Source organism: Lithobates pipiens, unplaced genomic scaffold (genome assembly GCF_037356315.1).
Source record: "Lithobates pipiens isolate NorthernLeopardFrog02 unplaced genomic scaffold, aLitPip1_a1.2 Scaffold_13, whole genome shotgun sequence".
NCBI lineage: Eukaryota > Metazoa > Chordata > Amphibia > Anura > Ranidae > Lithobates > Lithobates pipiens.
Genome location: NW_027507718.1, coordinates 546,341,341 through 546,354,156, shown reverse-complemented (window position 1 = coordinate 546,354,156; position 12,816 = coordinate 546,341,341). Strand labels below are relative to the sequence as shown.

The 12,816-nt window shown below is 45.5% G+C and overlaps 1 protein-coding gene across 3 annotated transcripts in view; it reads left to right on the top strand.

Annotated features, from left to right (window-relative positions):
- The window catches only part of LOC143975807 (receptor-type tyrosine-protein phosphatase kappa-like), a 228,823-nt gene that overhangs the window by 163,196 nt on the left and 52,811 nt on the right, over nt 1-12,816 (top strand). For all 3 annotated transcript variants that reach the window (XM_077478356.1, XM_077478354.1, XM_077478355.1), the window contains 3 exons: nt 226-262; nt 405-502; nt 9,135-9,251. In XM_077478356.1, coding sequence (XP_077334482.1) covers nt 226-262; nt 405-502; nt 9,135-9,251 — 252 coding nt within the window. The remainder of the gene's footprint in view (nt 1-225; nt 263-404; nt 503-9,134; nt 9,252-12,816) is intronic.

The following is a 12,816-nucleotide window of genomic DNA, read 5'->3' as shown; positions in this document are numbered from 1 at the left end:
CATCCTATTCTTGGACAATGAACATCTACATTGACACAAAATGTGAAGGCAGTACCGGTGTGGATAGAAATGCTGGAAAAATTTTCCTGACGCTCATTAGAACTGAAGGAGTGGCTTGGATAAGCTCCAAAACATCCTCAACATTACAGAAAAAGCCCAGATGAATGTGACTACTACTGACATTACTACGAATCTATAGAAATATGAACTTATCTTATCTTCCAGGGTTACAAGGCACCAAAATTCTACATAGCAACACAAGGTGAGTGAAGTGAGATAATTCAAAGTGTTATCTCTCTTATATAGCTTAGCTCTTCTATATCTCATCTGGCAATTGGTTATATGCGTTTTTTTGGAGCACATGTCTGCGGGATTCCTGCAGTGTTCATTTTCTCTTGTTCCAGGCCCTATTCCAGAGACGGTGGCTGACTTCTGGAGCATGGTGTGGCAAGAAAACAGTTCTGTTATTGTGATGCTGACTGGGCTGGAGGAACAAAACAAAGTGAGATGGAGCTCGGTAAAGGGCAGATAATGGACAGTGAAGGAGAAATGCAGGACAGTGGGCAGGGGGGGGGGTGGAGGGTGGACAGTGAAGGTGAGACGTAGGACAATGAGGAGGAGATGGCGGACAGTGAAGGTGAAATGTAGGACAACGGAGAGGAGATAGCGGGCAGTGCAGGTGACATGTAGGACTTTAAGAGGAGATGGCAGACCGTGAAGGTGAGACTTGGCACAATGAAGAGGAGATCTCGGACAGTGACGGAGAGATGTAGGACAACGAAGAGGAGATGGCGGACAGTGAAGGTGAGACATAGGACAATGAAGAGGAGATGGTGGACCGTGACATTGAGAGGTATGACAATGAAGAAGAGATGGTAGACAGTGAAGGTGAGACATAGGACAATGAAGAGGAGATCTTGGACAGTGAAGGTGAGATGTAGGGCAATGAAGAGGAGATGGCGGACAGTGAAGATGAGACGTAGGACAATGAAAAGGAGATGCCGGACAGTGAAGGTGAGAGGTATGACAATGAAGAGAAGATGGTGGATAGTGACATTGAGAGGTATGACAATGAAGAAGAGATGGTAGACAGTGAAGGTGAGACATAGGACAATGAAGAGGAGATCTCGGACAGTGAAGGTGAGACGTAGGACAATGAAGAGGAGATCTCGGACAGTGAAGGTGAGACATAGGACAATTAAAAGGAGATGCTAGTGAAGGTGAGAGGTATGACAATGAAGAGGAGATGGTGGACAGTGAAGGGAAGACGTAAGACAATGAAAAGAAGATGGTGAACAGTAAAGGTGAGACAGCGGAGTGGACAATGAAGAGGAGACGTGGACAGTGAAGGGGAGACGTAAGACAATGAAGAGGAGATGGTGGACAGTGAAGGGGAGACGTAAGACACTGAAGAGGAGATGGTGGACAGTGAAGGGGAGACGTAAGACAATGAACAGGAGATGGTGGACAGTGAAGATGAGACGTAGGACAAAGAAAAGGAAATGCGGGACAGTGAAGGTGAGAGGTATGACAATGAAGAGAAGATGGTGGATAGTGACATTGAGAGGTATGACAATGAAGAAGAGATGGTAGACAGTGAAGGTGAGACATAGGACAATGAAGAGGAGATCTCGGACAGTGAAGGTGAGACGTAGGACAATGAAGAGGAGATGGCAGACAGTGAAGGTGAGACATAGGACAATTAAAAGGAGATGCTAGTGAAGGTGAGAGGTATGACAATGAAGAGGAGATGGTGGACAGTAAAGGTGAGACAGTGGACAATGAAGAGGAGATGGTGGACAGTGAAGGGGAGACGTAAGACAATGAAGAGGAGATGGCGAACAGTAAAGGTGAGACAGTGGACAATGAAGAGGAGATGGTGGACAGTGAAGGGGAGATGTAAGACAATGAAGAGGAGATGGTGGACAGTGAAGGGGAGACGTAAGACAATGAAGAGGAGATGGTGGACAGTGAAGGGGAGATGTAAGACAATGAAGAGGAGATGGTGGACAGTGAAGGGGAGACATAAGACAATGAAGAGGAGATGGGGGACAGTGAAGGGGAGACGTAAGACAATGAAGAGGAGATGGTGGACAGTGAAGGGGAGACGTAAGACAGTGAAGGGGAGACGTAAGACAATGAAGAGGAGATGGTGGACAGTGAAGGGGAGATGTAAGACAATGAAGAGGAGATGGTGGACAGTGAAGGGGAGACTTGGCACAATGAAGAGGAGATCTCGGACAGTGAAGGAGAGATGTAGGACAACGAAGAGGAGATGGCGGAGAGTGAAGGTGAGACATAGGACAATGAAGAGGAGATGGTGGACAGTGAAGGGGAGAGGTAGGACAATGAAGAGGAGATGGTGGACAGTGAAGGGGAGACGTAAGACAATGAAGAGGAGATGGCGAACAGTAAAGGTGAGACAGTGGACAATGAAGAGGAGATGGTGGACAGTGAAGGGAAGACGTAAGACAATGAAAAGAAGATGGTGAACAGTAAAGGTGAGACAGCGGAGTAGACAATAAAGAGGAGACGTGGACAGTGAAGGGGAGACGTAAGACAATGAAGAGGAGATGGTGGACAGTGAAGGGGAGACGTAAGACAATGAAGAGGAGATGGTGGACAGTGAAGGGGAGACGTAAGACAATGAAGAGCAGATGGTGGACAGTGAAGGGGAGACGTAAGACAATGAAGAGGAGATGGTGGACAGTGAAGGGGAGACGTAAGACAATGAAGAGGAGATGGTGGACAGTGAAGGGGAGAGGTAGGACAATGAAGAGGAGATGGTGGACAGTGAAGGGGAGACGTAAGACAATGAAGAGGAGATGGCGAACAGTAAAGGTGAGACAGTGGACAATGAAGAGGAGATGGTGGACAGTGAAGGGAAGACGTAAGACAATGAAAAGAAGATGGTGAACAGTAAAGGTGAGACAGCGGAGTAGACAATAAAGAGGAGACGTGGACAGTGAAGGGGAGACGTAAGACAATGAAGAGGAGATGGTGGACAGTGAAGGGGAGACGTAAGACAATGAAGAGCAGATGGTGGACAGTGAAGGGGAGACGTAAGACAATGAAGAGGAGATGGTGGACAGTGAAGGGGAGACGTAAGACAATGAAGAGGAGATGGTGGACAGTGAAGGGGAGACGTAAGATAATGAAGAGGAGATGGTGGACAGTGAAGGGGAGATGTAAAACAATGAAGAGGAGATGGTGGACAGTGAAGGGGAGACGCAAGACAATGAAGAGGAGATGGTGGACAGTGAAGGGGAGACGTAAGACAATGAAGAGGAGATGGTGGACAGTGAAGGGGAGATGTAAGACAATGAAGAGGAGATGGTGGACAGTGAAGGGGAGATGAAAGACAATGAAGAGGAGATGGTGGACAGTGAAGGGGAGACGTAAGACAATGAAGAGGAGATGGTGGACAGTGAAGGGGAGATGTAAGACAATGAAGAGGAGATGGTGGACAGTGAAGGGGAGATGTAAGACAATGAAGAGGAGATGGTGGACAGTGAAGGGGAGATGTAAGACAATGAAGAGGAGATGGTGGACAGTGAAGGGGAGACTTGGCACAATGAAGAGGAGATCTCGGACAGTGAAGGTGAGAGGTATGACAATGAAGAGAAGATGGTGGATAGTGAGTGACATTGAGAGGAATGACAATGAAGAAGAGATGGTAGACAGTGAAGGTGAGACATAGGACAATGAAGAGGAGATCTCGGACAGTGAAGGTGAGACATAGGACAATGGAGAGGAGATCTCGGGCAGTGAAGGTGAGACATAGGACAATGAAGAGGAGATCTCGGACAGTGAAGGTGAGACATAGGACAATGAAGAGGAGATCTCGGACAGTGTAGGTGAGACATAGGACAATTAAAAGGAGATGCTAGTGAAGGTGAGAGGTATGACAATGAAGAGGAGATGGTGGACAGTGAAGGGGAGACATAAGACAATGAAGAGGAGATCGCGAACAGTAAAAGTGAGACAGTGGACAATGAAGAGGAGATGGTGGACAGTGAAGGGGAGACGTAAGACAATGAAGAGGAGATGGTGGACAGTGAAGGGGAGACGTAAGACAATGAAGAGGAGATGGTGGACAGTGAAGGGGAGACGTAAGAAAATGAAGAGGAGATGGTGGACAGTGAAGGGGAGACGTAAGACAATGAAGAGGAGATGGTGGACAGTGAAGGGGAGACGTAAGACAATGAAGAGGAGATGGTGGACAGTGAAGAGGAGATGTAAGACAATGAAGAGGAGATGGTGGACAGTGAAGGGGAGACGTAAGACAATGAAGAGGAGATGGTGGACAGTGAAGGGGAGATGTAAGACAATGAAGAGGAGATGGTGGACAGTGAAGGGGAGACTTGGCACAATGAAGAGGAGATCTCGGACAGTGAAGGAGAGATGTAGGACAACGAAGAGGAGATGGCGGAGAGTGAAGGTGAGACATAGGACAATGAAGAGGAGATGGTGGACCGTGACATTGAGAGGTATGACAATGAAGAAGAGATGGTACAGTGAAGGTGAGACATAGGACAATGAACAGGAGATGGCGGACAATGAAGATGAGACATAGGACAATGAAAAGGAGATGCCGGACAGTGAAGGTGAGAGGTATGACAATGAAGAGAAGATGGTGGATAGTGAGTGACATTGAGAGGTATGACAATAAAGAAGAGATGGTAGACAGTGAAGGTGAGACATAGGACAATGGAGAGGAGATCTCGGACAGTGAAGGTGAGACATAGGACAATGAGGAGGAGATCTCGGACAGTGAAGGTGAGACATAGGACAATTAAAAGGAGATGCTAGTGAAGGTGAGAGGTATGTCAATGAAGAGGAGATGGTGGACAGTGAAGGGGAGACGTAAGACAATGAAGAGGAGATGACAAACAGTAAAGGTGAGACAGTGGACAATGAAGAGGAGATGGTGGACAGTGAAGGGGAGACGTAAGACAATGAAAAGAAGATGGTGAACAGTAAAGGTGAGACAGCGGAGTGGACAATAAAGAGGAGACGTGGACAGTGAAGGGGAGACGTAAGACAATGAAGAGGAGATGGTGGACAGTGAAGGGGAGACGTAAGACAATGAAGAGGAGATGGTGGACAGTGAAGGGGAGACGTAAGACAATGAAGAGGAGATGGTGGACAATGAAGGGGAGACATAAGACAATGAAGAGGAGATGGTGGACAGTGAAGGGGATACGTAAGACAATGAAGAGGAGATGGTGGACAGTGAAGGGGAGACATAAGACAATGAAGAGGAGATGGTGGACAGTGAAGGGGAGACGTAAGACAATGAAGAGGAGATGGTGGACAGTGAAGGGGAGACGTAAGACAATGAAGAGGAGATGGTGGACAGTGAAGGGGAGACATAAGACAATGAAGAGGAGATGGGGGACAGACAAGGGGAGATGTAAGACAATGAAGAGGAGATGGTGGACAGTGAAGGGGAGATGTAAGACAATGAAGAGGAGATGGTGGACAGTGAAGGGGAGATGTAAGACAATGAAAAGGAGATGGTGGACAGTGAAGGGGAGATGTAAGACAATGAAGAGGAGATGGTGGACAGTGAAGAGGAGATGTAAGACAATGAAGAGGAGATGGTGGACAGTGAAGGGGAGACGTAAAACAATGAAAAGGAGATAGTGGACAGTGAAGGGGAGACGTAAGACAATGAAGAGGAGATGGTGGACACTGAAGGGGAGATGTAAGACAATGAAGAGGAGATGGTGGACAGTGAAGGGGAGACTTGGCACAATGAAGAGGAGATCTCGGACAGTAAAGGAGAGATGTAGGACAACGAAGAGGAGATGGCGGATAGTGAAGGTGAGACATAGGACAATGAAGAGGAGATGGTGGACCGTGACATTGAGGGGTATGACAATGAAGAAGAGATGGTACAGTGAAGGTGAGACATAGGACAATGAACAGGAGATGGCGGACAATGAAGATGAGACATAGGACAATGAAAAGGAAATGCGGGACAGTGAAGGTGAGAGGTATGACAATGAAAAGAAGATGGTGGATAGTGACATTGAGAGGTATGACAATGAAGAAGAGATGGTAGACAGTGAAGGTGAGATATAGGACAATGAAGAGGAGATCTCGGACAGTGAAGGTGAGACATAGGACAATGAAGAGGAGATCTCGGACAGTGAAGGTGAGACGTAGGACAATGAAGAGGAGATGGCAGACAGTGAAGGTGAGACATAGGACAATTAAAAGGAGATGCTAGTGAAGGTGAGAGGTATAACAATGAAGAGGAGATGGCGCACAGTAAAGGTAAGAGAGTGGACAATAAAGAGGAGACGGTGGACAGTGAAGGGGAGACGTAAGACAATGAAGAGGAGATGGTGGACAGTGAAGGGGAGACGTAAGACAATGAAGAGGAGATGGTGGACAGTGAAGGGGAGACGTAAGACAATGAAGAGGAGATTGTGGACAGTGAAGGGGAGACGTAAGACAATGAAGAGGAGATGGTGGACAGTGAAGGGGAGATGTAAGACAATGAAGAGGAGATGGTGGACAGTGAAGGGGAGACGTAAGACAATGAAGAGGAGATGGTGGACAGTGAAGGGGAGACGTAAGACAATGAAGAGGAGATGGTGGACAGTGAAGGGGAGATATAAGACAATGAAGAGGAGATGGGGGACAGTGAAGGGGAGACATAAGACAATGAAGAGGAGATGGTGGACAGTAAAGGGGAGACGTAAAACAATGAAAAGGAGATGGTGGACAGTGAAGGGGAGACGTAAGACAATGAAGAGGAGATGGTGGACAGTGAAGGGGAGATGTAAGACAATGAAGAGGAGATGGTGGACAGTGAGGGGGAGACTTGGCACAATGAAGAGGAGATCTCGGACAGTGAAGGAGAGATGTAGGACAACGAAGAGGAGATGGCGGAGAGTGAAGGTGAGACATAGGACAATGAAGAGGAGATGGTGGACCGTGACATTGAGGGGTATGACAATGAAGAAGAGATGGTACAGTGAAGGTGAGACATAGGACAATGAACAGGAGATGGCGGACAATGAAGATGAGACATAGGACAATGAAAAGGAAATGCTGGACAGTGAAGGTGAGAGGTATGACAATGAAGAGAAGATGGTGGATAGTGAGTGACATTGAGAGGTATGACAATGAAGAAGAGATGGTAGACATTGAAGGTGAGACATAGGACAATGAAGAGGAGATCTCGGACAGTGAAGGTGAGATATAGGACAATGAAGAGGAGATCTCGGACAGTGAAGGTGAGACATAGGACAATGAAGAGGAGATCTCGGACAGTGAAGGTGAGACGTAGGACAATGAAGAGGAGATGGCAGACAGTGAAGGTGAGACATAGGACAATTAAAAGGAGATGCTAGTGAAGGTGAGAGGTATAACAATGAAGAGGAGATGGCGCACAGTAAAGGTAAGAGAGTGGACAATAAAGAGGAGACGGTGGACAGTGAAGGGGAGACGTAAGACAATGAAGAGGAGATGGTGGACAGTGAAGGGGAGACGTAAGACAATGAAAAGAAGATGGTGAACAGTAAAGGTGAGACAGCGGAGTGGACAATAAAGAGGAGACGATGGACAGTGAAGGGGAGACGTAAGACAATGAAGAGGAGATGGTGGACAGTGAAGGGGAGACGTAAGACAATGAAGAGGAGATGGTGGACAGTGAAGGGGAGACGTAAGACAATGAAGAGGAGATGGTGGACAGTGAAGGGGAGACGTAAGACAACGAAGAGGAGATGGTGGACAGTGAAGGGGAGATGTAAGACAATGAAGAGGAGATGGTGGACAGTGAAGGGGAGACGTAAGACAATGAAGAGGAGATGGTGGACAGTGAAGGGGAGACGTAAGACAATGAAGAGCAGATGGTGGACAGTGAAGGGGAGATGTAAGACAATGAAGAGGAGATGGTGGACAGTGAAGGGGAGACGTAAGACAATGAAGAGGAGATGGTGGACAGTGAAGGGGAGAGGTAGGACAATGAAGAGGAGATGGTGGACAGTGAAGGGGAGATGTAAGACAATGAAGAGGAGATGGTGGCCAGTGAAGGAGAGACGTAAGACAATGAAGAGGAGATGGTGGACAGTGAAGGGGAGAGGTAGGACAATGAAGAGGAGATGGTGGACAGTGAAGGGGAGATGTAAGACAATGAAGAGGAGATGGTGGCCAGTGAAGGGGAGACGTAAGACAATGAAGAGGAGATGGTGGACAGTGAAGGGGAGAGGTAGGACAATGAAGAGGAGATGGTGGACAGTGAAGGGGAGATGTAAGACAATGAAGAGGAGATGGTGGACAGTGAAGGGGAGAGGTAGGACAATGAAGAGGAGATGGTGGACAGTGAAGGGGAGAGGTAGGACAATGAAGAGGAGATGGTGGACAGTGAAGGGGAGAGGTAGGACAATGAAGAGGAGATGGTGGACAGTGAAGGGGAGATGTAAGACAATGAAGAGGAGATGGCGAACAGTAAAGGTGAGACAGTGGACAGTAAAGAGGAGATGTCAGACAGTGAAGGGAAGACATAGGACAAGGAAGGAAAGATGGAGAACAGTGAAATGGAAATGGTGGACAATGAAGGTGAGATAGAGGACAAGAAAGATGAAATGGAACACACGGAAGGGGAGAAGTGGACAGTGAAGGGGAAATGCAAGACAGTGAGGGGGAGGTGGTGGTCAGTGAAGGTGAGATATAAGAAAATGACAATCAGATTATGGACAGTGAAGGAGAGATGGTGTACAGCGATGGTGGATGGTAAAGAGGAGGTGGCCAACAGTGAAGATGAGATGTAGGAAAGTGATGGCAAAGGGTGGGCATTAAAAGCAAGTTGAAGACGAGATTGAGTTGAGATAGTGGACAGTAAAAGTGAAGATGAGATAAAAGAAAGATAAGGTAACACAGCAGAGAGGTGGAGGAAGGCGAATGGGAGATGGTGGACTGTATTGGGGACATGGTGGTCTGTGGAGTTCAGGAAGGCGAATGGGAGATGGTGGACTGTATTGGGGACATGGTGGACTGTATTGGGGACATGGTGGACTGTATTGGGGACATGGTGGACTGTGGAGTTCAGATAATTGACAATGAAGATAAAATTCCACATAAAAAATTTCCTCGTTTCACATATTTAATCTTCTCAGGTAAAGTGTGAGCAATATTGGCCAGAACAGAGTCAGACCTATGGGGACATCATAGTTACTGTCCAGAAAATTGTCCAGACAGGCGCATTCACCATTCGCAGCTTCAACCTAAGGAAGGTAAAATATCTGCTCAAGAATTTCCGTAACCTGCTAACTTTTTTTTTTCCTCTTGTTTTACCAATTGTGCACAAATCTCTTAACATTGGCCTTCCTGTAACATGTATTACTGAAGGAAGTTTGTGGTATTGGTTAACCTGATTCATTATATACTTTCTATACATAAAAGATTGCATATTTCATGTAATTCTGTGTTTAATGAAAATAAAAAAGCTACATAAAACTCGTTACATCAAATGCTGGAGCTCCAAAGAAATCAGGCCCAGGACTCCCTCGCTGGACACAGTGGGTTAGAATTAATCCAAGTGTTATTATTACTGCAAAATATATGGAGTGGTGTGTTTAATACATTGAGGTTACCAGCAGTGTTCTCATCTAAAGAAGGCACAAATTACAATATGGGAACTTCTTATATACAGTATCTCACAAAAGTAAGTACACCCCTCAGTCACATTTTTGTAAATCTTTTCTTCTATCTTTTCATGTGACAACACTGAAGAAATGACACTTGTCTACAATGTAAAGTAGTGAGTGTACAGCTTGTATAACAGTGTAACTCAACACACAGCCATTAATGTCTAAACCACTGGCAACAAAAGTGAGTACACCCCTAAGTGAAAATGTCCAAATTGGGCCCAATTTTCCCTCCCCGTTGTCATGTGACTCGTTAGTGTTACAAGGTCTCAGGTGTGAATGGGGAGCAGGTGTGTTAAATTTGGTGTTATCGCTCTCACTCTCTCATACTGGTCACTGGAAGTACAACATGGCACCTCATGGCAAAGAACTCTCTGAGGATCTGAAAAAAAGAATTGTTGCTCCACATAAAGATAGCCTAGGCGATAAGAAGATTGCCAAGACCCTGAAACTGAGCTGAGCACGGTGGCCAAGACCATACAGAGGTATAACAGGACAGGTTCCACTCAGAACAGGCCTTGCCATGGTCCACCAAAGAAGTTGAGGTCTCGTGTTCAGTGTCATATCCAGAGGTTGTCTTTGGGAAATAGACGTATGAGTGCTGCCAGCATTGCTGCAGAGGTTGTAGGGGTGGGGGGTCAGCCTGTCAGTGCTCAGACCATACGCCGCACACTGCATCAAATTAGTCTGCATGGCTGTCATCCCAGAAAGAAGTATCTTCTAAAGATGATGCACAAGAAAGCCGCAAAGAGTTTGCTTAAGACAAGCAGACTAAGGACATGGTTTACTGGAACCATGTCCTGTGGTCTGATGAGACCAAGATAAACGTAATTGGTGTCAGATGGTGACAAGCGTGTGTGGGGGCAACCAGGTGAGGAGGACAAAGACAAGTGTGTCTTGTCTACAGTCAGGCATGGTGGTGGGGTTATCATGGTCTGGGGCTTCATGAGTGCTGCCGGCACTGGGGGGCTACAGATCATTGAGGGGACCATGAATGCCAACATGTACTGTGACATACTGAAGCAGAGCATGATCCCCTCCCTTCAGAGACTGGACCGCAGGGCAGTATTCCAACATGATATCAACCCCAAACACCCCTCCAAGATGACCACTGCCTTGTTAAAGAATCTGAGGGTAAAGGTGATGGACTGGCCAAGCATGTCTCCAGACCTAAACCCTATTGATCATCTGTGGGACATCCTCAAACGGAAGGTGGAGGAGCGCAAGGTCTCCAACATCCACCAGCTCTGTGATGTCATCATGGGGGAGGGGAAGAGGACTCCAGTGGTGACCTGTGAAGCTCTGGTAAACTCCATGACCAAGAAAATAATGCTGGAAAATAATGGTGGCCACACAAAATATTGACACTTGGGGGCCAATTTGGACATTTTCACTTAGGGGTGTACTGACTTTTGTTGCCAGCGGTTTAGACATTAATGGCTGTGTGTTGAGTTATTTTGAGGGGATAGGAAATTTACACTGTTATACAAGCTGTACACTCACTACTTTACATTGTAGACAAGTGTCATTTCTTCAGTGTTGTCACATGAAAAGATAGAAGAAAATATTTACAAAAATGTGAGGGGTGTACTTACTTTTGTGAGATACTGTACAATAATGTATGTTAAATCTTGTGTTGAAGAAAAGGTAGCAGAGAAAACAAATATTACATATGTTTTGTATTGCTTTTCTTGGACTGGAGCAATAACTTCAGCATAAATAAACTGTACATAAATGAACCTTTGCAGCTGCATAAAAGGTTTGGTAGGGAGGTCCTCCCCCTCCCCCTTTCACACAGCACACAGGAACAGAACTGAGACTGTCAATCTGCTGGAGCTCCCTCCCCTGTCACCATTTTTCTCTCGGTGTCAGGAAAACTCGTCAGAAGTGACTCCTGCAGATAGCAGAGGAAGGAGGCGACACAGAAATGACACCTTGTGCCCTGGATTGAGACAAGTACACACTATAGAGGGATATGCTTTGTTCATATTTCATGTCTGAGGTTTACAACCACTTTAAGTGAAGTCTGGCTTAGTAAAGCAAATACATTTACTTCAAACCTACATTCCGATTGCCATTTCTAGTTATCCGAGCATATATTTCAAATCCCTGTGCCTGGGCAAAAAGTGAACCGTTTATTATGTTTGGAGTAAATATAAATATATATATATATATATATATATATATATATATATATATATATATATATATATATATATATATATAATATATATATATATATATATATATATATATATATATATATATATATATATATATATTTATATTTACTCCAAACATAATAAACGGTTCACTTTTTGCCCAGGCACAGGGATTTGAAATATATGCTCGGATAACTAGAAATATATATATATATACAGTGGTGTGAAAAAGTGTTTGCCCCCTTCCTCATTTCCTGTTCCTTTGCATGTTTGTCACACTTAAGTGTTTCCGAACATCAAACCAATTTAAACAATAGTCAAGGACAACACAAGTAAACACAAAATGCAATTTGTAAATGAAGGTGTTTATTATTAAAGGTGAAAAAAAATCCAAACCATCATGGCCCTGTGTGAAAAAGTGATTGCCCCCTAAACCTAATAACTGGTTGGGCCACCCTTAGCAGCAACAACTGCAACCAAGCGTTTGCGATAACGTGCAATGAGGCTTTTACAGCGTCCTGGAGGAATTTTGGCCCACTCATCTTTGCAGAATTGTCCTAATTCAGTTACATTAGAGGGTTTTCGAGCATGAACGGCCTTTTTAAGGTCATACCACAACATCTCAATAGGATTCAGGTCAGGACTTTGGCTAGGCCACTCCAAAGTCTTCATTTTGTTTTTCTTCAGCCATTCGGTGGTGGACTTGCTGGTGTGTTTAGGATCATTGTCCTGCTGCAGAACCCAAGTTGGTTTCAGCTTGAGTACACGAACAGATGGTCGGACATTCTCCTTCAGGATCTCTTGGTAGACAGCAGAATTCATAGTTCCTTTTATCACGGCAAGTCTTCCAGGTCCTGAAGCAGCAAAACAGCCCCAGACCATCACACTACCACCACCATATTTTACTGTTGGTATAATGTTCTTTTTATGAAATGCAGTGTTCCTTCTACGCCAGATATACTTGGACACACACCTTCCAAAGAGTTCCA